General features: G+C 49.3%; 7 protein-coding genes across 7 annotated transcripts; 1 reads left to right on the plus strand and 6 right to left on the minus strand.

Moving 5' to 3' along the window:
• Positions 1-235: 235 nt before the first annotated feature.
• Positions 236-3,002, minus strand: LOZ57_000620 (uncharacterized protein; the record flags this gene model as incomplete). The annotated part of the gene is made up of 2 exons (XM_049249719.1): positions 236-2,731; positions 2,862-3,002. 2 exons carry the CDS (start codon positions 3,000-3,002, stop codon positions 236-238), a joined length of 2,637 nt encoding a protein of 878 aa, XP_049110879.1.
• Positions 3,003-3,977: 975 nt separating this feature from the next.
• Positions 3,978-4,977, minus strand: SOD1 (Superoxide dismutase [Cu-Zn]; the record flags this gene model as incomplete). Its single annotated transcript, XM_049249720.1, has 5 exons — positions 3,978-4,000; positions 4,064-4,160; positions 4,219-4,370; positions 4,441-4,620; positions 4,965-4,977. 5 exons carry the CDS (start codon positions 4,975-4,977, stop codon positions 3,978-3,980), a joined length of 465 nt encoding a protein of 154 aa, XP_049110880.1.
• A 712-nt stretch (positions 4,978-5,689) lies between these two features.
• TAL1 (sedoheptulose-7-phosphate:D-glyceraldehyde-3- phosphate transaldolase) lies at positions 5,690-7,081 on the minus strand (the record flags this gene model as incomplete). The annotated part of the gene is made up of 7 exons (XM_049249721.1): positions 5,690-5,929; positions 5,992-6,375; positions 6,443-6,607; positions 6,682-6,800; positions 6,869-6,880; positions 6,945-6,963; positions 7,043-7,081. 7 exons carry the CDS (start codon positions 7,079-7,081, stop codon positions 5,690-5,692), a joined length of 978 nt encoding a protein of 325 aa, XP_049110881.1.
• Positions 7,082-7,838: 757 nt separating this feature from the next.
• Positions 7,839-15,833, minus strand: BPH1 (beige protein-like 1; the record flags this gene model as incomplete). Its single annotated transcript, XM_049249722.1, has 9 exons — positions 7,839-7,868; positions 7,928-8,092; positions 8,149-8,361; positions 8,417-8,722; positions 8,777-8,937; positions 8,989-12,309; positions 12,402-12,855; positions 12,908-13,281; positions 13,334-15,833. 9 exons carry the CDS (start codon positions 15,831-15,833, stop codon positions 7,839-7,841), a joined length of 7,524 nt encoding a protein of 2,507 aa, XP_049110882.1.
• A 1,689-nt stretch (positions 15,834-17,522) lies between these two features.
• Positions 17,523-19,082, plus strand: PRB1 (proteinase B; the record flags this gene model as incomplete). The annotated part of the gene is made up of 3 exons (XM_049249723.1): positions 17,523-17,834; positions 17,900-18,841; positions 18,897-19,082. 3 exons carry the CDS (start codon positions 17,523-17,525, stop codon positions 19,080-19,082), a joined length of 1,440 nt encoding a protein of 479 aa, XP_049110883.1.
• A 505-nt stretch (positions 19,083-19,587) lies between these two features.
• SYG1_1 (Xenotropic and polytropic retrovirus receptor 1) lies at positions 19,588-20,739 on the minus strand (the record flags this gene model as incomplete). Its single annotated transcript, XM_049249724.1, has 2 exons — positions 19,588-20,682; positions 20,734-20,739. 2 exons carry the CDS (start codon positions 20,737-20,739, stop codon positions 19,588-19,590), a joined length of 1,101 nt encoding a protein of 366 aa, XP_049110884.1.
• Positions 20,740-21,320: 581 nt separating this feature from the next.
• SYG1_2 (Xenotropic and polytropic retrovirus receptor 1) lies at positions 21,321-23,027 on the minus strand (the record flags this gene model as incomplete). The annotated part of the gene is made up of 3 exons (XM_049249725.1): positions 21,321-22,844; positions 22,903-22,957; positions 23,014-23,027. 3 exons carry the CDS (start codon positions 23,025-23,027, stop codon positions 21,321-21,323), a joined length of 1,593 nt encoding a protein of 530 aa, XP_049110885.1.
• Between the last annotated feature and the right edge of the window lie 388 nt (positions 23,028-23,415).

A 23,415-nucleotide genomic window follows, 5' to 3' on the forward strand; every position in this document is an offset into this window, starting at 1 on the left:
ATCAACTCCGAAGTACGTTGCGGGCAACCGTAACATTACGGCAGCCCACAGACCCGGGGTTCCGGTATGGTATCGCCGTCGATCACAGGCCCAATGCACGCCGTGTCGCAGCCGGTGTATTATTCCTCTCGCTACGGAGACGTTGGTGGTACGCTATGGGGGACCAGCCGTGCAGAAGGGCTTCAACAGTCCCGGCACGCCTGTTCGCTCACTTCTCTACTACTTCACATCTAGCTTAATCCTCAGTGATATCGCCATACTCCCAGATCCCCCTCCGCTGCTCCTTGGCCTCCTCCTCTAGCTTCCGTAGGTGTGCGAGCGTGTCGCCCGCAGACCGTTCCCACGCCTTGAGCTTGCGAGGAACCATCGCAAGACCCTCGCGGATGATGTCCGCATTGATGCTCTGCTCTAGGTTCTTGGAGTCTGACGGGTCCATCAGCGACACGTATAGCGCTCCATCCGCCGTGTGCTCGACGTTGGCCACCAGCTGCCGGTCGAAGGTCTGCTCGGCAACGAAATTGCGCGCGTCAGCCAGATATTCGGGCGACACGGGGAACTGCACGAAAGCAAGCACCGCGTCTGCGGCCTGTGGCTTCAGCTTCTGCACCGAGAACTGCTCAGAGAGGGGGCGCAGGCGGCTCCAGGGGATTTTCTCCGAGTTTCCATAGTCAATGTACACGACATCCGCCTGCTTTGCCTCGCGATCATTCCGTCGGATCTTCGCCCGATACCATTCATTGTCCTCCGTGAATCGAGCTGCGACTAGGTCTCCCGCCTTAGGTGCGTCTAACGACTTATCATTCGTTTTGTTCAGGTGGAACGACCGGAAGGAATTCATAAGATCCGTCAGCGCTGTCGTTCCAGCGCCAATCTGCTGGATCTTCACTTTGCAGTCCTCCTCTACACCAGTCACCAAGACGTCACGGTAATCCTTGCGACGCTCCAGAGGTGCAGCAGATTCAGCGCCGTTCGCAGGCGTCGGCTCGTCGTATTCGTTATCGGCCTCTTTGCTTGGATCCCAATCGTGCCAGACGCCCTTTCTGGCTTCCTTGGCCTTCTTCTCCGCAGCAAACAGCTCTGGGCCATGTCCCGACTGCTCGGCAGAGTACGCATGGACAGTCGCCAGGCCTTCCTCAAGAAGGACTTTGGCGAAGTTCTCCCGGTTTACATACAGTGTTCCAATAAACCCGCCCACTTTGTCAATTGTCTCGACGTCGATTTCAACGTCGCGTTGCGTGCATCTGCGGCTGGAGAAGTCATGCGCCTCTTGGCCGAATGGCTCGGATGCCTCATTGGCATTCCTGGCAGACTTGGGAGCCCGGATGCCAGAGAGAACAAAGGTAAGCTTAGCATTATCTCGGGGAATCAAGACGGTGAATCTTGCTCCGGACTTGACATAATCAACAATGGCTGGCACCTTCTTCTGCCTCTGGAGCACCGATGCCTCCATCTTGGCCTTCTGTAGATTTTCCGAATAATCCTGGTACTGCTTGGTCTTGGGTGGTTTTGACGACCACATGCCCCGCTGCTCTTTCTGGGCCACCTCTTCAGCCTGCAGGAGGCCGTCGTAATCAGGAGATCTGTCATCATCGTCACGTCTGTGCCGGATAACGGATGCGTATCCTGCCTCTACTAATGCCAGCGCAATATTAGTACCTCCAGCCATAACCGTGCCTACCTCTCGCTCCTCGAATCCTTCAGTAGCAGGTCGCTTTCCATCGATAGCGACCTTGACATGTTTGCCAATCAGCTTCTTGCGGAGGAACTCCTTTGCGTCAACCCCGAATGGTGCCTGTTTAGCGTCAGAAGGCTTAGGTTGTCTAATACTGCTCAGGCTGACTTTCTTCTCTTTGCCAGCCTTGTTGCGAACGAAGATGGTATCGGCATTTAAAATTCTGCTGACGACGAAATCTGTGTCGGCGCCTGCTGACGCTGCGGGTTTAGGGGCAACGTGGGCCGCAAATAGCCCCTTACGGGCATCCTTGGCGGCTTTCTCTGCTTGTCGGAATGTAGCCATCTCATTGCCCAAAAGAGTAGAGTGATGGTCCGCACATCTCGCGAGGCCTTCTTCAAGCAAGAATTTGGCGATATTTCCATTGGGATGCAGAACCGTGCCGATCAATTGGTTCTGTGGTGTGGTGCCATGTAGAGATACCTTTACTCTTCTCTGTAGCAATCGAATCTCCACAAACTGCTGTGCCTGATCACCGTACGGCTCCCCGGGCTGCTCCGTCTCATCCGCATTCACACGTTTGGCCGACGGAGCGCGAACGCCCGCCACCACCAGGAGAGTCTGGACATGTTTTTGCGGAGAGACCAGCATCCTCACCACCAGGCGGTCGCCGTTCAGCACCCGCTCCACCACGGCGTCAACCATCGTGCCCTTGAGGCTGTCCACAAGAGCCTTCGGCTCCGAGACCTCATACGACATATCAATCGTTGGGGCCTGGCCCCAGACGCCCTTCGCGTCCGCACGTGCCTGCGACTCGAGGTCGCGCAGCTTCGCCAGCAGCAACGCCGTGTCCTCAGATTCGTCTCGACGGCCGGCGTCCTCGCGGACCTTGACCCATCCCTCCGAAATGCAGAGCTCCGGTAGCTCCCTGCCGCCAGGCAGTTTCACTAGGCCGTATTCTCGTTTGGCACCGGTGGGAACGGTGTAGAGGACTTGGAACTGGATGACCTTGCCGACGAGAAGCTCTCGGAGGAATTCGCGGGATTGAAAGGCAAAGGGCTGGACAGTGCGGGGAAAGCGATTAGCATCTTAGTCTCCTTCTCTATGTAATTGAAGCTTTCTAGGAAGGGGGGGTTCTGGACAACTTTCGCTTCAAACGTGTAAGGTGGTCACAAGCAGCCAAACTCACCTCGTCACCTTCCCGGCGTAACCGGGGAGCCGACACATACGCAAGGCTGAGAATCCTCTCCTGGCTCCTGTTGGTCACATGTGTCAAGACCAGTGTGTCGCCAGACAGGACACTCTTCACACGAGCTTCCAGGAGAGGCATTGTTCCGCGGGGTCTGAGTGGGTTAAGCTTAGAGTGCTTTCTTGCGCAATTGGGACCGGGCCTCTGGGACAAGAGGTAAGAAAAAGGGAAGAGTTAGATGGGTGTGGAGAACTAGGTGAGGGAGGAGGGTGTGGTGTCTTTCAATGCCCAGAATTCCCAAAATAAATAATGCCAGGTGGTTTATTTGTGTGCTGCAACTAGCTAACTATCGACAAGCATTAGACGGCATGGGGACACTCAGTGCCAGCACTATCACCGCCTCACAGTCCTCTCTGATGAAGCTGCTCTGAGCATGATATTCAAGCACTGGGAAATTCCAGGAGATGTGGTAATTTCCTTTCTTGCTGGATGGCAGCCCTCTCACAACTCTCTTGGTCTCGTGAGCTATAACTACCTGGCTTACGGAGAGCAGGATGATCAGGACATGATTGGTTGACTACACTGCTTCACCAGGATAATGTATATTGTTTTGTCAGAAACTAGCTCTTCTATCACCTAATAATGGGCCAACACAATTGTTGAGGGCTTCTCTAACCTCCAGTTGGTTGTGCCCATTCCCAACCCTCGCCTTGATCCTTCTATACTCTTACCAGAGTATAGAAGTCATCCCTGCCATTTACTCCTATTATTCGGTATGGCCCTACTACAACCCCTAGGCCAATCTTACTAAATCAGAGCTAGAGGGAAATCAAGTCTGTAAACAGAAACTTGTCTCTTTTATTTAGGGAGTAGATAGCTACAATGGAAATGAGTAGATGGCGGTTTTCCAATAGGACCTTTTGAACACAATGTGATTATGTTGTTTGGTATCGACTAGCTATGACTATAACCAATCATGCTGCTGCTAGTAGCAGAGTAACCAGCTTGGCTATAGCATCTTTCCGTTTCATAGGTTGAAATCGGACTACATTTTCCCTTCATCAAACCAGCAGCATTTCTGGATCAAGAATCCGGGTACATCTTTGTGATATATATTTATCCAGCGATGCCAATGACACCTAGGAAACCAGTTCGTTAGTAATCCCATCACTAGGAAGCATAGAAGTTAGCCAAGAGCATACCGCAAGCGGGACGAGGGCCAGCATTGCCGGTCTTCTTCGATTCTTCGTTTCCACCCCGGCCCAAATCATCGGTGCCTGCATGAACAACGACCGTGCGCTATAAATAAACCCGAATAAGCCTCGAGCTTTCAACGGTTCCCGCAAAGGCAACTTACTCCAAGCACGCTGTGCTCTCCAATCAGCTTGACATGGTGATCCTCGACAGAGCCAATGGCGTTGCCCTGAGCATCAGTGGGGATGTTGCCTAGGTCACCAACATGGCGTTCAGCATCGCCGGGAGCGCCATGCGTTTTGGAAAATGGGTTAACTAGACGCTACTGTCAGGGCCCTCTGGGGCTGTCCAAAGATCCGAAGCGGTGTTTGGGGGCGGCACAAACAGTGTGGGCCAGCAGAGGTGCAGCCGTTAGTGTTGTCTCCAAACTGGTGAACGTGGAAACCACGCTGGGCATTGGGGTCGTGGCCCGAGATGTTCCAGGAGATGGTGGTAGGGCGGCTCTCATCTGCTTGCTCGAAGGTCACGGTGCCCTTGACGTTGGAGTCACCACGGAGAACAGCAACTGTGGCATTGGTTGGTTAGCGTTTCCGGACTCACAGAAACAGCAACAAAGACGCAGAATGCATGCTGGTCGTTCCTGGATGCGGGGAGAGACCGCAGGGCTGATAGCTAGTGACAGGTCAAGCAACAACGCCTCGGGCACTAGCGCATGCAGCCTTGGGGACACAACCGCTGGCGAAACCACCTCTTACGTGCTCACAACCACTGGATCCCAAGGAACCTTGGAAGCGGGTTGTGGTGGGTGATAGGCGCTCGTTTGAGGGGATTTTACAAGGGCCAGCCAACCACAAATCGCACACAGCACAGCGGCAGGAAGGGCAGAGCAAAAAAAGCATGTCAACGTACCGGCCTTGACCATGTTGGCGTGTTATTAAGTGGACTGGATTATCTTATAAAAAGAGGCTGGTCTGCGTCGTCGACTTGTCGCAGCGATGGGTGTGAGGGAAGGACGTTGGATTTGGTGGTGGGGGAGCGCAGGAGCTGGAGGAGCGAGAGCGCGCGGCGAGCCCATAAGTAAGCGGCGCTCTGGCCCGCGCAGAGAGTTCCGCCCACGAGCATCCAGCACTGCGCTCGGCGCGGCCAGTCCTTGTGATTCGACACTGCTGTAAAGCTCCGAAATCCCTATCGACCAAGCCACCCCCGCCGCCGACGCTCGCACCCCTTTTCCGCGCCAGGCACCGCTCGCTGTGCTACGCATGGTGCTTCTCTGACACTCTCTGATTATTGATACACCTCCCACTACTCCGTACTCTGCTGGCTCTGCTGCCGCCTGTGTTTTGCCCGCCAGTTTGATGCCCAAAACAGTAGGTGGGGGTTTCGGCTGATGACGTGGGCGGCGACTGATGCGGGTCAATTGGCGGGCCGAGATGCCGGCTGAGTCATCCGAACGCTCTGGGCCCGGCTGGTGATGCCGATTTCGGAGTTCCAGCAGGGCGCAATTTGACTGCATATTAACTAGCTAACTAACGAACTGCTACAGACTGAGAACTGCAATCTAACTAACAACAACCTGGCAGACAAAGACGTTTGAATCAACCTCGCCCGGCTCCATGGACCTCGCATGCCCCAATTTATGCCTCCTGGAGCTTAGCCCGCAAGATGTTCTTGAGGGTGACAGCATCCGCAGCGAATTTCGAAATACCTTCGCGGAGCTTCTCTACTGCCATCTGCTCCTCGTTGAAGTCGAAGCGGAACACAGCCTCGTCGTTCAGATAGGTGCGCTTGGGAATATCGAGGGCGGTGGCTTTCGCGGCGTCCAGTTTCTTGGGCACAGCGGCGGTGGATGTGAAGAGTTCCTCGAGCAAGTTGGGCTATAACAGGAGAATTTCGGTTAGGCTTGATTGTACACGCGAGGATCACTGAAGAGACATACCGAAATGGTCAAGTAATCACAGCCTGCAAGCTCGGTGATTTCGCCGGTGTTTCGGAACGAAGCACCCATGACGATTGTCTTGTAGCCGTGCTTCTTGTAGTAGTTGAAGATGCTCTGGACGCTGAGTACGCCGGGATCTTCGTGAGAAGCGAATTCCTTCTTCATAGCTGCCTTGTACCAGTCGAGAATACGTCCAACGAAGGGGGAGATCAGGTATGCGCCAGCTTCCGCTGCAGCGATGGCCTGAACAAGAGAGAACATCAACGTCAAGTTGACGTTGACGCCATGCTGCGACTGAAGAATATGTGCTGCCTGAATTCCTTCCCACGTAGAAGCGATTTTAATCAGAATACGGTCCTTGGGAACGCCAATATCTCCGTAGAGCTACATAGGGGAGTTAGTGACCAAATGATTCGAGTACACCAACAGTCCTAGGATAGCTCTAACATACCTTGATGATGTGAAGCGCCTTGTCAACTGAAGCCTTTGTGTCGAAGGAGAGCTTGGCATCAACCTCTGTCGATACCTTTCCGGGGATAATCTTCAAAATCTCCTTTCCAAACTCAACCAAGAGGCGGTCAAGCGTGGCATCGACTTTCTCTTCGAGATCAGAGCCCTGAAAATATAGATCATATCAGCCATCAAACTTCGAGCCTCATAAATAGTGTTGGAATTGCTATCGCTACTTACGTTTTTCTCGCCATATCGAATCGCAGAATCTATCAAGCTTGCATATTCGGGTTTCTTGGAAGCGGCGAGGATCAAGGAAGGGTTGGTCGTGGCATCTTGAGGCTTATATTTCCCAATAGCTGGTGCACATTACGGTAAGCTATATCCCCTTGCGACACGAATAGGAGCAGCAAGGGGGCGAACATACTCGCGAAATCACCTGTAGAAATTCCTCGTGTCAGTTCCAGTATTCTGATATTCGGTTGTATAAAGAGTAGACTCACCCGAATCACAGACCACGGTCTATTGGCATAGCATATGAACGTCATTAGCAAGTTATCCTTCAGGAAATATTGCTGGATACAATGTGGCAATAACTTACAGTGCCAGTGGCTTTCAATTGATCGAGTGCGGAGGTCATTTTTATTAATCAAGAGGACGTAGAAATCACGAGAGTCGTAAGATAAGGTATCAACCTGAAATATCAATGAGCAGGAGTCGTTCAAGTTCCCCAGTAAAACTATCCAAAAGGCCGAGGGGGGCAAGTGATCAGAAAAAATGAAAAGGCAGCAAACTTGGGCCAGCTCAAGGGTACCTTTTTGTGGCAAGAACCAGAATTCACTCTGAAGTCTGTCCCGAAGTGATTTGAAAGCTCGAACAAGCACTACTGACCGACCGGGTCTCTTCTCTGTTGCTTTGGGTTGAGTTGGCGCCCATCCCACCACCGCTTTTTGGTGGGGCAGCCAGCGGCTCTCCGACAGGGGGTGTGACGGAGGCAAGTACCGCCAAGTACCCCTCCTGCGCCCCGGCTCTGCGGAGCTACATGCCTGGACTTCGGACTTCCGAAACACTCTACTCCGTACACGTCGGATCTACAGCTTGGAGTTAACGGGTGCCACAATCGAGCACACCAGAGCATGGAGTTTACGAATTTTGAGAAAGATTGACATGGTAAATACTTTTGAGTCCAGAGGCCGTTAATGGTAAAGGTATCATAAAATGTGTATATAAACCATACTTCGACGGGAAATCAATCCCATCCGTATACGCCAAGTCCAATCTTTCTTGCACAATGAATATGCTCTACCCAAATGCGCCATCACAAGACAATAACTCAGAAACCATGCTAATCGTAGACACAAGAAGAAGGAAGAAAAAGAGAAACAAAAGTGAGTCATTCAGCGCCGTTGTACACAGTTCCATTCATACTATACGGTGGCCCATTAGTAAAATGTGATATGGGCCATATAGCAAAGAGAATGCTTACCACCCGACCAGCTTCATCACCCGTATACACGACTTGTGCCATTGGCAATATGCAAGTTATACCTGCGGTAGAAACCGGCCCATCTCCGCGAGCCTGATCAACATGGTGCAGTTGGCGAATCAAATCTAATTCAAACCGTCCATTTCGGATAGTCTTACTCCAAATCTATTATAACAACTTGTCAATAGGAATATTTTAGATAAGCTGTTCGGTACACTCACGTTAACTAGTCCCCGTCGGTGACCAGTGAAGATCAATTCTCGCTCGATCCATTCATTGCTGACGCCTTCATAAAAGGCACATGAGAGGACACTATCCTCATTTTGGTCGCAAATGATTTGCTCCAGTAACAACATGCCATTTAACGTGAATAGACTCAATCGATTTCCACGGCAGATCATGATATTTCCCGTTGCGTCATTAATACGGGCATGCTATGCATTTGTCAGTCATGATGACAATGGTACGGCATAGAATTCAAAAACTCACGTCGACAGCTTCGCCGGAGGGCAGTTTTCTCACAAACTCTAAACGATTCAGATCCCATAGCATCAGTGTGCCGTCTTTCGAGGCAGAGAGTATGGTGCTAAAGGAACGAGATACGGCTAGCACCGTCACTGGCGTCCGATGTCCAAACAAAGAAGCTTTAGGATGGAGGTCTGCCGATCTAGCGGTCGTAGTATAAGACCAGACAGATATAGTGCAATCCTCTCCAGCTGTTATCAGGGTCTGTGAATCTGCAAATAAAGCGCAGGACAGTTGGCCAACATGAAGATGCTCAAAATGACCGATAAGCTATGGAGATGCAAGTTAGACACTTGTCTCACCATTCTTGAGAACTTTACTGACCTTTCTGCTATCCGCAGAGTACAGGCGGACACTGTTATCTGAGAACCCCCATTCCATATACTTCTCGTAGCTAGGGGGTATATTTAACCGCAGTGCAGCAGAGCATAGCAATCGATCGAGTTTTGTCGAAAAAGATAGAGACGCCACGCGTTCCTGGGAATCTATAGCACAATTAGATAAGATAAACATAAAATGGTTGATATAGTCCATACCTAGCAACGTAAATGGAGTGTTAGTTAAACCCTCTGCAGCAATATCTAGCTGATTAAGCTTATGATGCATTTCTTCTCGTTGGAGATGGGGTTTAGTAAACACTTGGTGTGGAGTCTGCCCAAAATTATGGATGATACCAATTGTAGCCAGCCTCTCCATGGGGTCGACAATATTGTCGATATCTTTCGCGCCTTGGTAAGAGAGATGATGAAAAACATTGACAGCTTCGAACGCAGCCTCGCCCTTCTGTTTCCAGCCAAAGATGAGGTCAATCCACTGATGGAGATTCCTGCTCACGTAGGGGCTCTCAAGAGCCTCGCGGTGCTTTGCAATAAATATATTCGGATCCCCTTTGGCCCACGGCGGAAGTTCTACCGAGTCAATATTCTGTGTCATATTTTGTCTCGAGCCAAAGTCATATTTATTGGAATTGACAAGGAATTCAGGCAGGTAGAAGAACTCAGGGGTCAATTCCCTCACATCTGTCATATTCACGGTCGACGCCGAGTTCCACGTTTTTGCAATGGAGTAGAATAGTCGATCAGCATGATCAAAAGCTCCACCTTGCAAAAGAAGGTAAGACTTAACAAATGGCTGGAGCCGTATTAAATAAGAACATACTATCATCGCAGATGAATAGTGAGTTCCGTAGTGAAATGGAGGAGCGTTATGGTCGCCCATCTCAGCAAAAGATTGATATCTGCTCCTAAATTCAGCTTCTCTTTCAGGTGTTTGGCATCCCATAGGTTTCGAAAGGTCTCTAAAAGTCTTGGGGTTGGTGAGGTCTAATTCTTCGCTGGTGTAGTCTGCCAAAATCCAAGGAAATACGGGATATTGAGTCAAGTCGTTGAATGTCCGCCCGGCCCATGTGTTGACCTGCATTAAATAATGAAAATTGGACATTTCACCCCTTAACCACTTCCGCGTTGCAGGGTGTAGGCCCGCTTGACCAAAAACATTAGCGATCTTCGAGCCAAAGAACTGTGGTTTGTTATCTTGATCAAGAAGCGCTTCAAATCTCCAAGTATCATCAGGTTGTGACAAATTTCCGGTTCCCTGAGATTGTGGTGCTTTAGAACTTAATTGCGCATAAAGACCATCTCTAGCAGCAGAAGATATCAGTGTTATCAAGAAACTGCGACCATCTGTAAAGAATATCTCTAGCGCCACATCTCGGAATAAAAAACGTCGTTTTGAAACACTGACAACATCAAGCCACTTCCAGCTCCTGCTTTCGTGCTCACCGTTGTTGAACTTCCGTTCACTAGACTCTCGACCGGAGATCATGCGAACGTAAGGGTCTCTTTCCTCACGGGGAGCTTGCCAAACATTAACAATCTCACCATCAGGCCGCTGGAAATAGTCATCCATGATGTAAATGCTGCTCTTCCCAAGGATTAAAAGGCCTTCATAGGCTTCGAGTCCAACAATTCTTGACATATTATGTACGTGTTGCACCTGGTCTCCTCGATGTAAACTTCTCATAACCTTCCTATTTTTGTCTTCGTAATCTTCGTCATTCTCTCTAGGTCCGTCGATTATTTCGAAGCTGTCCTCCATATCTGTTTTATCTTCAGTATCGTTTTCCACGGGCTCTTCGTCTGGCCGTTCTGCTTCTATGGTGATGGCCGCTACATCGCTCTCGGTATTGGAGCGCGGTCGACTGTCCGGTCTTGACTGTGATTCACCGGTAGCCTTTCGCTTAGGCTGATAGTCTTGCTTGCCAACCGTATCATCGGGAATGACACGTTGACGCATTCTACTTCGGCCTTCCGTTTGATCTAACCGCCATTTAGTCTCTTTACCATCGGCAAGGAGGCCGTTGTCCCGGCGAAGGTCACGATAAATATGAGAAAGGTTGGACAATAGGAAAGTAAAGTCATCTTGCTGATCTTGAGCAGATCTATGATGCTTCAATCTCTCAGAGAGGGATATGTTAGAAGTCCAGTGTCCAAAAGTAACATCATGCTTGCGAATAAGTTCTTCGTTGGTCGCGTCAATTTGGCTCCACTGCTTCAATATCTCCTTTCTTTTCGATAATCGAATCTTGGCGTTTTCAGTTGTCTTGATATTTTCCTGTTTCACAAAATTCTCCCATACTTTTGACAGTGTACCAAAGAAAAAACAGTCAAGGTCATCGCGTTGGTCGTCAATCCACTGAAGAAAACTGGTATCATCCATTGCGACAAGCTTCTGAAACCCAGCGGAGAGACGTTTATGTAAGGAATAACTTGTCTGGCTCAACATGGCGAGGGTTTCTGTTGGCTTCTGTACCAAGATGATACGCCATAGGGCGGCAGCTTCCAATCGTATATTTTCTTTTTCGTTGACTATTTTTGAATATAAAAGATAGCACATCAGCTGCAAGTACTCTGTTTGCATCTCTTCACTGCCCAGGAGCACGGTTTGCCAATAGGAAAGACGCTTTAGAAACTCAAGAGCCGCAGTATCTTCAGCTCCTGATAGTCGTAATAGCATCGTACGGAAAACAGTGGATCGAATATTTGAAATTGTCTGGCTGCAAAGACGAATGATCTTCAGGGATGCGATATCGCTGCTCTGAAGATACTCCAAGGCTGGACCGACGAAGTCCAATATTGCTATAGCACCGCCTATAAATGAACCTTCGTATATGGTATCTGCAACCTGAGCCAGCAATCTTGAAATGTTGGTTAAAACTCTAGGCTCCAACAAAACTTTTTGGTTGGTAGAAATTGTTTGTTCGGCTTGCGACAGAGCATTTCGTTGTAGCCATGATCCGAAGTACACTCTGTGCTCGATAAAACCTGGAGGGATTTTCAGAGACATCGTTGAGTAAGGAAGTTCCTTCCTGTTCAAAAGCTGGTCTATGAAGACAGATAGCACTAGCTGCAGCAATTTTTCAACGGACGGATGCGCTGGTACATCTGGAATTGTATCAGTCTTAGGTTCTACCGTGTGTCTTAGCCGAGCAGGGGAGGGGCTATTTTTATTCCTATCCGAAGAAATCAATACAAACGACGAGCCACGCTGTAGTTTGCCTCTTTCCTCGGATTCGGATTGCTCTACCGAGCTGGTACTTAAAACTGGACGAGAGTTTGAAAGTGGTTGAATCACGATATCATCACTGCCAAATGAGAGGCTTGAATAGTTCGAATTCAGTTCAACACTAGCATTGACTGAATCGGAGCCTACGACGATGGGGAACAAGACCAGAAGAAGCTCGTCCACAAAATTTGATGTCGCGGCAAACTCTCGGAAATTTGAGGACTTATTGTGAAGTCTAGCGAGGAAAAGCAAAACATTGTCTAGTAAGTCTTGTGGACATTCTGCGTCATGTGCTGTAGCGGCAAATAGGTAGGTTAGCTAATATTTTCTAGAGTGATGGAGTCCAATGTTGAAGGCTTAAGGATAGGGTGTTCATCTTACTAACCTGGTTGAGTCTCCGGCCTGTTCCTGTTCCTATTGTCGGAACCACCAAGCCACAAGCCATCATCACTGATATCATAAGTCTCATGGGTATCTGCCTTTAGTACGGACCATTTCAATGCACTTTGAAGCATTCCAGTAATAACTGCAAGTACTTCGGGACAAATAACTTTCTCGCCGGTCGAACGGCTGAGAAGTGCGGAGAATGTAGTTTGGTCAAACTGTTGGTTAATCTCAATATTTTTCACATCTTCGCCAAAAAGAATGGCGAAGCAAAAACGCCACAAAGCAGGCATAGTCCACCAGCGCTTCAGGCAATGACGCAATATCGTGAACCCCCCGGATTTGTCGAATTTTCTTGTATAGGCTGTTCCATGAACAGTAAGAAGTCTTGCTAGGATTTTCATTGCCAGGAGAACTACAACGGGGTCGTCCTCGGATATAAGATAAAGAAGCCACTATGATTTCATTAGCACAAACTTTTCTAGAAAAAAGGGGTTTGGTGCACACCTTATTCGTAACGGTTCGAGCAAACTTTTGTATATTAGCTGTATTATCTGTTGCACAAAATATATCCGCAAAAGCTCTAAGAAGGTCTATGCCTATCTCTTCCTTGGATAAGGAATTAACGGCCCTGCCATAAAACTGATTCGCAACAGCTCGTCGAGGCTGTTTTGCAATACTTGCAGTGCTTTTCTTCTTTTGCAATTTTCCCTGCTCTTTCGGCTTGTGGATAGAAAATGTAATAAAAAGTGCAATAGACCGAAGAACTTCGGCTGTCATAGAGCATTTCGTTAGGCCGATAAACGCGGGCATGAATAATTTCAAACTCTCTGCTGTAAAAGTACCATCTTTTAGGGAGCCTAGCAATTTTTTTATGACACCTATTAGAAGTTAGCGTATCGTAGGCATAGTATGGTTTGAGTCTCTCCTTACGCATGCGAGATAGACGCCGAGAGTTGAACCGATGATGATAGCTTTCGCCACAAAATGTACGAAATTGAGAATAGTAAATTTCGAGAAGGGGCAGGTCACCTAGGCGCCATATGTCTAAATCAACCAAGAGAATGCGGTACGCCAGAGGATTTATAATAGTGGATTTGTCCGGGTTTTCGAAATCGTATCCAACAAACTTCAGAATAAGTAAGAGAAGGTCGATGGCCAGCTCATTCTTATCGCGTGAAGTAGAGCAAACGGGTGTAATTTTCACTGGGCTATTCGCAATGCCTAAGGTGACTCCCAGCTTTTCTTTTAACAGTATGGCAAGAATCCCATATCCATTCTCTTTTTCCATAGCCTCGCTGTTCCGCCAGCTACTTTGTACTGATTCAAATAGAATCTGTACAGCTAGGCGAATATGGTCAGGCGTTGCCGCAGCTTCCACCATGCTAAGATGAACGGCAACACAGCCGCCAATGCGCCAGGAAGAGTCATCCAAAGACTGAGGAACTGATACAATGGGACGCCCGGTAAGGATCGCAACACCTTGAGGTTGCGTTAGAGCATTGTTAATAGCAGGCACAGCACCGTTGATGACCACAGGATTTCCTCCTGCTCTGGCTAAATGATACAAGTGCTTAGCTGCATTCCTCGACAGTGATTTGACGAGCTGAGACTCATCAAGATGGTTATTGTTGGCATTGTCAAAAACAGCAGTGGCAGAAATATTCAATAGAATTGAAGTCTCTGGTATTAAAATACTAGCTTTTTGGCGTATCACGGTCACGATGTCTGAGTACTCTTCTTTACCGGGATGAAGACTCTCGTTTCGTAGATTCAAGGTCGCAGAAGCCCTGTATGTCTGAAACGAGCCCAAGCAGTCTTGGAAATTACCATGGTATCTGGGCCCTAGTTGGCAAAAGACTGAGATTATATCATCTGTGAAGGCGTCTTCGAACAACACAGCTGACGCCAGAGACCATCTAGACGAACATACATCTTTACCAACAGATATTGCAAGGTCTTGAGGGGTTCCTAGGAAGGCTTGAATACGAGGTGATTTCTGGCCTGAGCGGCCAACAGGGGCCTGAGGGTAATCAGATTTCAACTGCTCTACAAGTTCTCCATTTACGAAGAGTAAAGCTCGTGACAACGACACTGCTCTAGGCCGTTTGTGGACGACGCAAATGTGATACCAGACGCCAGGAGAGAAAACGGTGGACTTAAATCGAACGCTCGGACGGCTGCCTTTTATAGATGTTTGAAGGATGAAGTTGCGGGTGTCTTTCTCCAAATACGCAAGGACGAAACACGTCTGACTCGCGTCAAAGACACCAAAGATTGTAGTGTGAGCATTGGGATCAAAGCTATCAAACCGTGCCCAGACAGACAGGGTATATCCTGAAGAGCTGATAGGGGGGAATGATTTTCCAAGGGTAGGTAGTTCAATTGAGGAGAAGCCCTGAGATGATAGATCAAATTGAATAAACGGAGGCCCTTTCGATGAATTCACAGCTTCCAGAAGAAATTTAGCCGCTTCTAAAGAGGTATGAGCACTCCTAAAAAGCTTGGCGACATCCTGGAGGTTTTGAAAGCCCTCAGCACACAACGTAACGGCCAACTCGATGTATAGATCCAATTCTCCTCTATCCCGAGTTGACTGAGAGATTACATCTAGAAGGTATGTTAGTATTCCAGTAGAATGAAGTGCGAGACGATTTCGGGGTGACTGCACGGCAAGGTGCGTAAGACAAGCGGGAACAGCTAGGCGCTGAATCGGGTGCTTGGGCGGGGATGCTGATTGCTTAAGCCAGAGACAAAGCAGGGGTCCAAAGAATTCAGGGTTCTCCACCGTTTCAAGAGACCCAAGAGTGCTACAAACGGCTGCTTTTACAGCAGCGGGGGTAGCTTCTTGATCGTTCTCAAATTTCTTTCTGAGCGAGGTAAAGAACCCAGACACCATGGGATGCCCCAGTCCAGCAGCAAGTAGCCCACCATAGAATTGCTCAATTTCAGTGCCAGTATCTCCAGCACTATCTTCTAGCTTTTCTGAGATGTTTGATAAAGTTTGTTCAAAAGAAACGCTTCCACTTCCGTAAGCTCTTTTTGCAAAGTAGCGTTTATTGCCATGATGGTCCTTCAAACTCTCACCCAGAACGCCAATTATTTCTCCGACAAGGGCTAGAATTCCCCTCCGATGCTGCACATCCAGCGACCCGTGATAAATGACGCGTTCCAGGCGCTCCAGCACTTCGAAGAGCACCTGGAAGCCCTGGAGGTTGCGAAACGCGTCTTTTGCTTCTCTGAGTTGTCCATCGTCAATTAACGCGTGACGGAGGAATAGCACAAGTTCCGTAGCATCCGAAACATCCTGAATGGAGGGCGAGTCGCGTATGCAGCGGGATAAGGTATCGATTGGAGGCCGTAGCTTTGAATGAAGTCGTTCGGTGGAGGAGGGGGATGAAGGTCGCCTCTGACGGAAAAGCGCGCTGCTCATTGTCCGTGCACGTAGCTAGCGAGCGATATGTTCATCCACCACGAGTTTTCAACGTCAAGCATGGCACGGTCATTCCCACAGGAACACAGCTTGCTATGGTTACTGCGGACTGGGATGGTGGTGTGGAGGTGTGGAGCTGAGGGCAGCAGTCGTGGGAAGACAGTTATAGCCGCCCTCTTAATGCCCAAGGGCGGGATTCAGAACAAAGCAGGGCTAAGAGAGAGCGTGATTGACATTGTAGTTACGAAGGGAATGCTCAGCTGTTGTCTGCGCTCTCCTTGAGCTGCGGTTGTGCCTTCTCACGTGCATGCAAGGTTTGGACTTGGAACCCAGCCTCGTCATGGCCCATCTAGTTACTCCATACAACAGGACACACTCTCAGACCGTGTTCTGCGTCAGGTTTCATCTTTCTCTCCACTAGCAGCAAGACCCTCCAAAAGGAAGAGCCGGCTTGAAAGAAAAGGTCAGGATGCTGGGTATTGGGTGTTTATACGGAGTACGGAGCATACTATGTGCATAGCAACTTCATAAGGGAATTAATTACTCACACGATTTGGGGATCTCCAATCGGCTGAGGAATGTCCCCCACGAATGAGAGCGTGCTTTAGAAGATCTATCTCCGACACCAATACAGACACAGATACGGAGTGCGGAGTAGTCGGAAGCATAATCCTACTTTAGACAATAATATCGCCAGCGTAGCTACTCTCCTATATTTTGTGGGTGGAATTACATCGAGCTTGTGTCGGATGCTAGTTCTGGCACGACGAAGCTGCCCCGGCGATTTTAGTCTTAGATGGCGCCTTGCTTGTAGCACAAAGTGTGTTTGGAATTGTCATCTGGCAGTCCAGATGGCCTCAAGAGGCTATCGCCAGACGGTGAGCTGGATTATCAACCAGCCTGATCAGCAGTGTCTCACGGGCTCGGGCGTAAAAAGTAACCAAATAAGAGCCAAGACAAAGGATGCATGCTCCGTCCCGGGTTCCCAGCAAATCCACACCCAGGCTGGTACAATGATCGCACAAATACCACGATCTGAGAGTGATCGCGTGCGACTTGGTGCCTGACAGCTGCCAACCTGGGATGGAAGCGTACTGAGGTACTGGGGCGGTAGGTACGGGGAGCCAGAAGGGGAGCCAGAAACAGTGCTGCAACGCGGACTGCAAGGGCCGCCACCGAGAATCCGGGCCCTCCACAGCGGCCGCCAACACGAGCTGTCGCGCCGGCTGGAAGCTCCGTTGCTTGCTCAGAACTGTTGAGGAGAAGCGCAGACACGGGGCGCCCAATCGGCCCCCGACGCCGCGGGCCGCTAAGCTGGATTGGGGCTAGCGGCGGTTTGAGCAGCAGGCGTCAGCGGCGGGCGGGCCAATCAGCAGCGGCCGGTCGCATGACATAATCGGCCACCTGATGAGGGCTGAGTAACCCGCGCTGGTTGCATCATCCTCGCTGCTCCCCCGGGCAACCTCTCTCCTCACCTCCTCGCCTCCTCTTCCTCTTCTTCCTTCAGCTGCCTCGCCCGCCTTCCTCCCGTCCACCCACTCCTGCTCTCTCGCCTTCCAGCTTCCCTCGTATGGTCTGCTGTCCAGCAGTCTTTTGATTCTCAAATTTACGCTCCTCTCACCGTTGACGATGAAGGGCGCTCTCTCCCTCTCGTTGTTGCCGCTGCTCGCGGCAGCATCTCCCATCGCCATGGTGGACACCATCCACAAGGATGCCGCTCCAATTCTCTCATCTACGAACTCCAAGGAAGTCCCAGATTCGTATATAATCGTCTTCAAGAAGAACGTTTCCCCCTCTTCCGCTGCTGCTCATCACCTCTGGGTCCAAGACCTGCACACGACCACGATGGCCAAGCGATCGCTTCGCAAACGCAACCAATTTCCCTTCAAAAACGATGTTTTTGATGGCTTAAAACACACATATGACATTGCTGGGGCACTGCTAGGCTACTCAGGCCAGTTCGACGAGGAGGTTATCGAGCAAGTCCGGAGACATCCAGACGTGAGTTAGCTTATCTCCGAAGCCGGCCTCACCCGTCACCCACCTGCTGACTCATACTCTTGTAGGTTCAATACATCGAGAAAGACTCTGAGGTCCATGCTTTAGAAGAGCCAGTTACCCAAGCTAATGCTCCATGGGGTTTGGCTCGAGTTTCCCACCGCGACAGCCTGAGCTTTGGTACCTTCAACAAGTATCTATATGCCGCACATGGTGGCGAAGGTGTCGATGTTTACGTCATTGATACCGGTACCAACACTGAGCATGTCGACTTTGAAGGCCGTGCACACTGGGGAAAAACTATACCCGCCGGCGATGAAGACGTCGATGGCAATGGCCACGGAACTCATTGCTCTGGCACAGTTGCCGGTAAGAAGTATGGCGTTGCAAAAAAGGCCAACGTCTACGCCGTTAAAGTGCTCAGATCGAACGGATCGGGTACTATGTCTGATGTCGTAAAGGGAGTTGAATGGGCTGCCACCAGCCATGCTGAAAATGTGTCCGCCGCTAAAGCCGGTAAAGGCAAGAAAGGCTTCAAGGGAAGTGCTGCTAACATGAGCTTGGGAGGTGGAAAGTCTGTAACTCTCGACATGGCCGTCAACGCTGCCGTCGACGCTGGTATTCACTTCGCCGTGGCTGCCGGAAACGACAACGCTGATTCCTGCAATTACTCTCCTGCCGCTGCTGAGAACGCTGTCACTGTCGGCGCATCAACGCTTGCTGATGAGCGTGCCTACTTCTCTAACTACGGAAAGTGCAACGATATCTTTGCTCCAGGTCTGAATATCCTCTCCACTTGGATTGGCAGCAAATACGCCGTCAACACCATTTCCGGAACTTCTATGGCTTCTCCTCACGTCGCCGGTCTCTTGGCCTACTTCCTCTCTCTTCAACCTGAGAAGGATTCCGCTTTCGCCGTTGAGGAAATCACGCCTTCCAAGATGAAGAAGAACATGATCTCTATTGGAACTAAGAACGCTCTTAGCGATATTCCAACTAACACTGCTAATGTAAGCCTTACTTTTGCATTTTCCCATTATGTTCACGTCTAATCTTTTTGCCCAGATTCTCGCCTGGAACGGTGGTGGTTCATCCAACTACACAGAGATTGTTCAAGAGGGTGGCTATGAAGCCCATACTCTTAGCGACAAGGCTGCTGATTTAGTTGAGAAGATCGAGAAGTTTGAGGAATACGCCACCAAGGAACTTGGAGCCATCTACAGCGAAATCAAAGATGCTTTTGCCATCTAAATATGTGTGACGCCAATTAATAGCTTCCATAGTCTTGGTGCAGTCGACTTGGATGGCATATCGATCCCAGGCGCGGCCCTCCATGTTACGGTATAGCTACTCTCTCCCGAATTTGATTTTTCTCTCTTGGCTCTTTCTTGTTACCGTTTGGCGTCCGACCTATCGTTACTTTTCTTGTTTCCTATATACGTTTTTAAGTGTGGCACACCCTCTGTTGATCTAGAATAACGTCCTACTACATCTTTTGTCATGGTACTGTGCAGTTTTGGTTAGGATGGATAGAGCATGCGTGGATAGACGCTGTCTTGACTGCATTCCAATAATGTTCCTTCGAGGATTCTCTAGCATCTTTCCAGAACATGTGGCTCATTTCCATTTCTATTGCCGTATCATCTATAGTGCGAATGTGTCCATCTACAAGCTCTGAGTAGTAAATAGGGAAAACCCCGTGCAGTCTGGCTTCTAACACGAGTTGAAAGTCTTATCAATAGACTGGGGAAGTTACTCATTTCTTCGCCACGCGATCATCATCCTCATCGTCACACCCACTTCCGCTGCTCAACCTCAACGAAAGGTCCGATTCGCCATCTCCTGCCCCCTCTGTCTCACTCCTGTCACTCTCCTCTTCCTCTGTACTACTATCCCTTCCCAGCCCCGCATTCTCGTGCATGCTATGTCGTGCCAGCTCCTCGTGACTCTTCCCTACCACCGCCGGCCTCCGTCTCCGCTCAAAATCTTCCGCGTGCGCATTTGCCAGCATCGTACCAACCCGCGCCAGCGTGCCGCTTGGGATCGTCGGAGTCTCCGGGCGGTGAGAACTGCGACGACGCCGGACGGTGCTAGGCGTAGCTTCTGCGGCAGTATGTTCGACGTCGACGCTGGTACTTTGGTGTGAAGGGGCGAGATGGACGATGGGAAGGGGTCGAACCTCTGGCTGAGGAGACGGGTGCTCGCCGGGTTGATTTTCATCAGTGGAGGACTCGCTAGGTAGATCGTATGGTAGAGGCACGTCTCTAAACGCTCGAAATCTGCCCACGTTGGTGCAATGCTCGTTTTCGACTCGGAAGATAGACCAAATTCCTCTCCGGAAGACTTCGGATAGAGACACGAGAAAGCTGAGGATTGCGGAATGTTGCAAGTCATGAATAAAAATGGCGTAGAAAATCCAGTTGAACCGGAGAATAGGATCGATAATCATTGCTGCGTAATAAATCCATCGTCTCCTGAAACCGAGAAAATCTCGTAGGTATGGATGCTTTGAGAACGGATTCCCAAGACTCCAGTCCATGGCAACATCCCAGACAGAGGTGTAAATTGCATTAATAAGGGCAAAAGATATGAAAAGAGCATGTAAACTTTCAACCCTCTTGATGCGGTATAGACTGAGGGTCATATAGTAGAGAATGGAGCAACTATATTTCCCAAAATTGACAACATGCGGGAATAGATTGTTCGTATCTCGATAACGGCGAAGGCACTGGAGTGCACGCCATATTGATGGGAGTGTGGTAAGAAACCCCATTGCACGAGAACGGGAAGAGTTGCAGTGAGCAGGGTCCAACCAATTAGATCCGTATAGGCAAAAAAAGAGGGAAAGATTCTATTAAACGATTAGCTTCACTCAACAATATATAAAGTAAGAGAAACGTACGCCCATGGCATATGTCTGAGAGCAATACATATCTCCCAGAAAGAAATCTCGAAACTCCACTGGATACAGGCCAGCCAGCAGCAGTCTCCACTATATTTACATTCATTAGTTTTGCTCCACAAAATGCGGGTAGTTAGTGCACTGACGTTGGAATAGGCGAACCATTTCCGGCTTCTATGGTAGAGAATACGTGCGGGTAAAAATAGAATAAGAACAGTTAACCCGATTAAAACGACGGGCCAGTAAATATACATATCGTTTATCCAGCGAAAATTAAGCCAGATAGTCAGACCTAGCAAAAAGACAAAGAAACAAGGAATCTACTATCATTAGCCAACGTATCGAGCGCTATTGCTTTTGTGGGAACAAGATGTAAGGGCATACATACCTCCACAAGTTGACGCCAATCCAGAACATGCCGGGTATCGTATTCGAAAACAAAGACATAATTAATTTTAGACAGTGTCCAGATCCTGCAGTTTAGACAGAAAAAGAGAAAATGTATTAAAATTAGAGAATAGCCGCCATATATCTGTTCTTGATATCAGTATGAAACGAATTCTGGAGGGGCGTTGTAGGAAGTTACTTCATACCTGAAGTAAATATCCCGTTTGAACACGTAGAGCTCCGCTACTATTGTTGCCATGATTGAATAGATGTTGGACAGCATATACAAGCCCTTGAATACCAAGCACAAGGCCAGCAGCGAACAGTAACCCGTTCCTAAAGGAATTAGAAGAATAGTCTTGCGATCTCGTCGCCTTGCCACGGAGCTTAGTGACAGCAACTTTTCGATTGCCACGCTCGAAATATCTCGTATATAAGTCTTCAACTGCTACAAGATGATTTTCCACAAGATCACTCTGCACGAACCAAGCTTTATTGACTTTTTCGGCAATATATCTCCCGGTAGGCCGAGCGTTTGTAGCCTTGTCATACTTTTTATTAATTTTTCGAAAGGCCTTCCGATTTAGGTAAGCATAAGCTTTTAATAGCTCCAGTCCACGGTAATACTCAAGGATTGCAACCTTCAGCTTTCGCTTTGCAGATCGGTAAGGAACATCATGCTCCTTTTTACGTACAAAGTCTCGATATTCCTCGGTGTCATGGGAGCGGTGTAAAGTAGACCCTGGTGTTGGAAGCTCTTCCAGCTCTTTTGACAGTTTATTTAGGTCAGATGAAGGGTCAGTCTTCTTGAGAGCTCCTTTCCATTTTGCAGCGCTTGGACCAGTTTCAAGGGTTGACATGGTATTTGAATTCGGCAGCCGTTCTCCCTGAATCCGTGACCGGGCCTTACTTCTTAACTGCTCAATCCTGGAGTCACGCATTACATGTAGCTGTTCCTTGAGAAGTTTCAATCTTTCAGTTGACTCCTCCTCCTTCATCCGATAAAAAGCTTCGATTTTCGCTAGTTCCTTATCAAGAAAGGAGAAAAATTCATTTTCTCTGTGTCTCACCTCTATGAACGCTTCAGCAGGAGGTTTTGTGGCTGGGGAATCATGTGGTAGCCTAGAGACAAACATCCGCTGCAGAAATGAATTTTTACGAACGGGCCGAGGAGCAGGAACAGAGTCACTCCTGGATCTGAAAGGATTCCTGGGTCCTGGTAGTATAGAATGCGGCAGGCTTCTACGATTTTGAGCTCGTGGGGGCTTGGATTGTGCACTTGACTGCGGCGAATGCGATTGAAACATTTGGGAGTGGGGGGGAAAGTTTGTGTCGTTGGGGTCCAGAGCTGGATCCGGGAGTTCCAAGGATGGAAGCGTAGCGGAACGAGAGTGAGCAGATATAATACTGCCATAGCCACCAGTATGGTCCGCAAACCGCGAACCCGGTGTCCTGAGAGGTTGTGTCTCAGGAAACGACGTCTCCTGGGGTCGAACGTCTGTAGGGCTGCGTTCGCCATCTAGAGTTTCAGGCTCCCGTCTGCTCCGTGAAGGAGCTTTCGACCTCATCCTGCGAAATGATCCGAGGTGACGAAAGGGAGGGCGTGTAGACTGAGGCGTTCCATCGCTCCCTGAAAGGCCAAAGGCACGGCGACTGGGAGTACGCGGCGCCTGGTCAATCGCTCGCAGGGCGCGAGTTATGGCCTTGATCTTCTTCTTCCCTTGCTTTACGAATAATGAATTAGCTTAAAATGCCCACAGAGTAAGAAGAAGAGCCCCTTGCCTTGTAATTGAGATACTTGGCTCGCCATTCAGGGACCAATTCCTGTTCTAAATCCCTAATAAAAAAGCTATCAGCAATATCCTTGACAAACAGTGCCGAGACAAAGCATACTTTGCAAATTTCATCTTGGAAGGCAGTTATCAGCATGATCAACCGTTTGGCGTTGCTGCGGGTTCTGGCTGTAACAGGAGAGTGGTCGGCTGTTTTTGAACGGGAGGCTGGGGCCAGCACGGGACATGTCAATAGCGGATCTCAACGGCACAGCGACGGACAGCTGCAACGTTGCGACGGGCGCTTATCCGCACTGCTGTCTCCGGTTGTCTCGAGTATCTCTTTTTCGCGATCAATCAACGCTGGTTTTTCTTTTTCTCAACCCACGTGTTGGAGCCGCAACAGGCTGGCCAGGCTTGGCGTGCGTAATCCCGCTGCTTATGTCAGCACCCGCCTGGGCCTGGATTTCGCGACTTCGACGTCGGGGATGAAGGGCTTGATATCTTGAGATTCGCTCGACCT

This window comes from Ophidiomyces ophidiicola (genome assembly GCF_022830035.1).
Source record: "Ophidiomyces ophidiicola strain CBS 122913 chromosome Unknown scaffold_2, whole genome shotgun sequence".
NCBI classification, from domain to species: Eukaryota; Fungi; Ascomycota; class Eurotiomycetes; order Onygenales; family Onygenaceae; genus Ophidiomyces; species Ophidiomyces ophidiicola.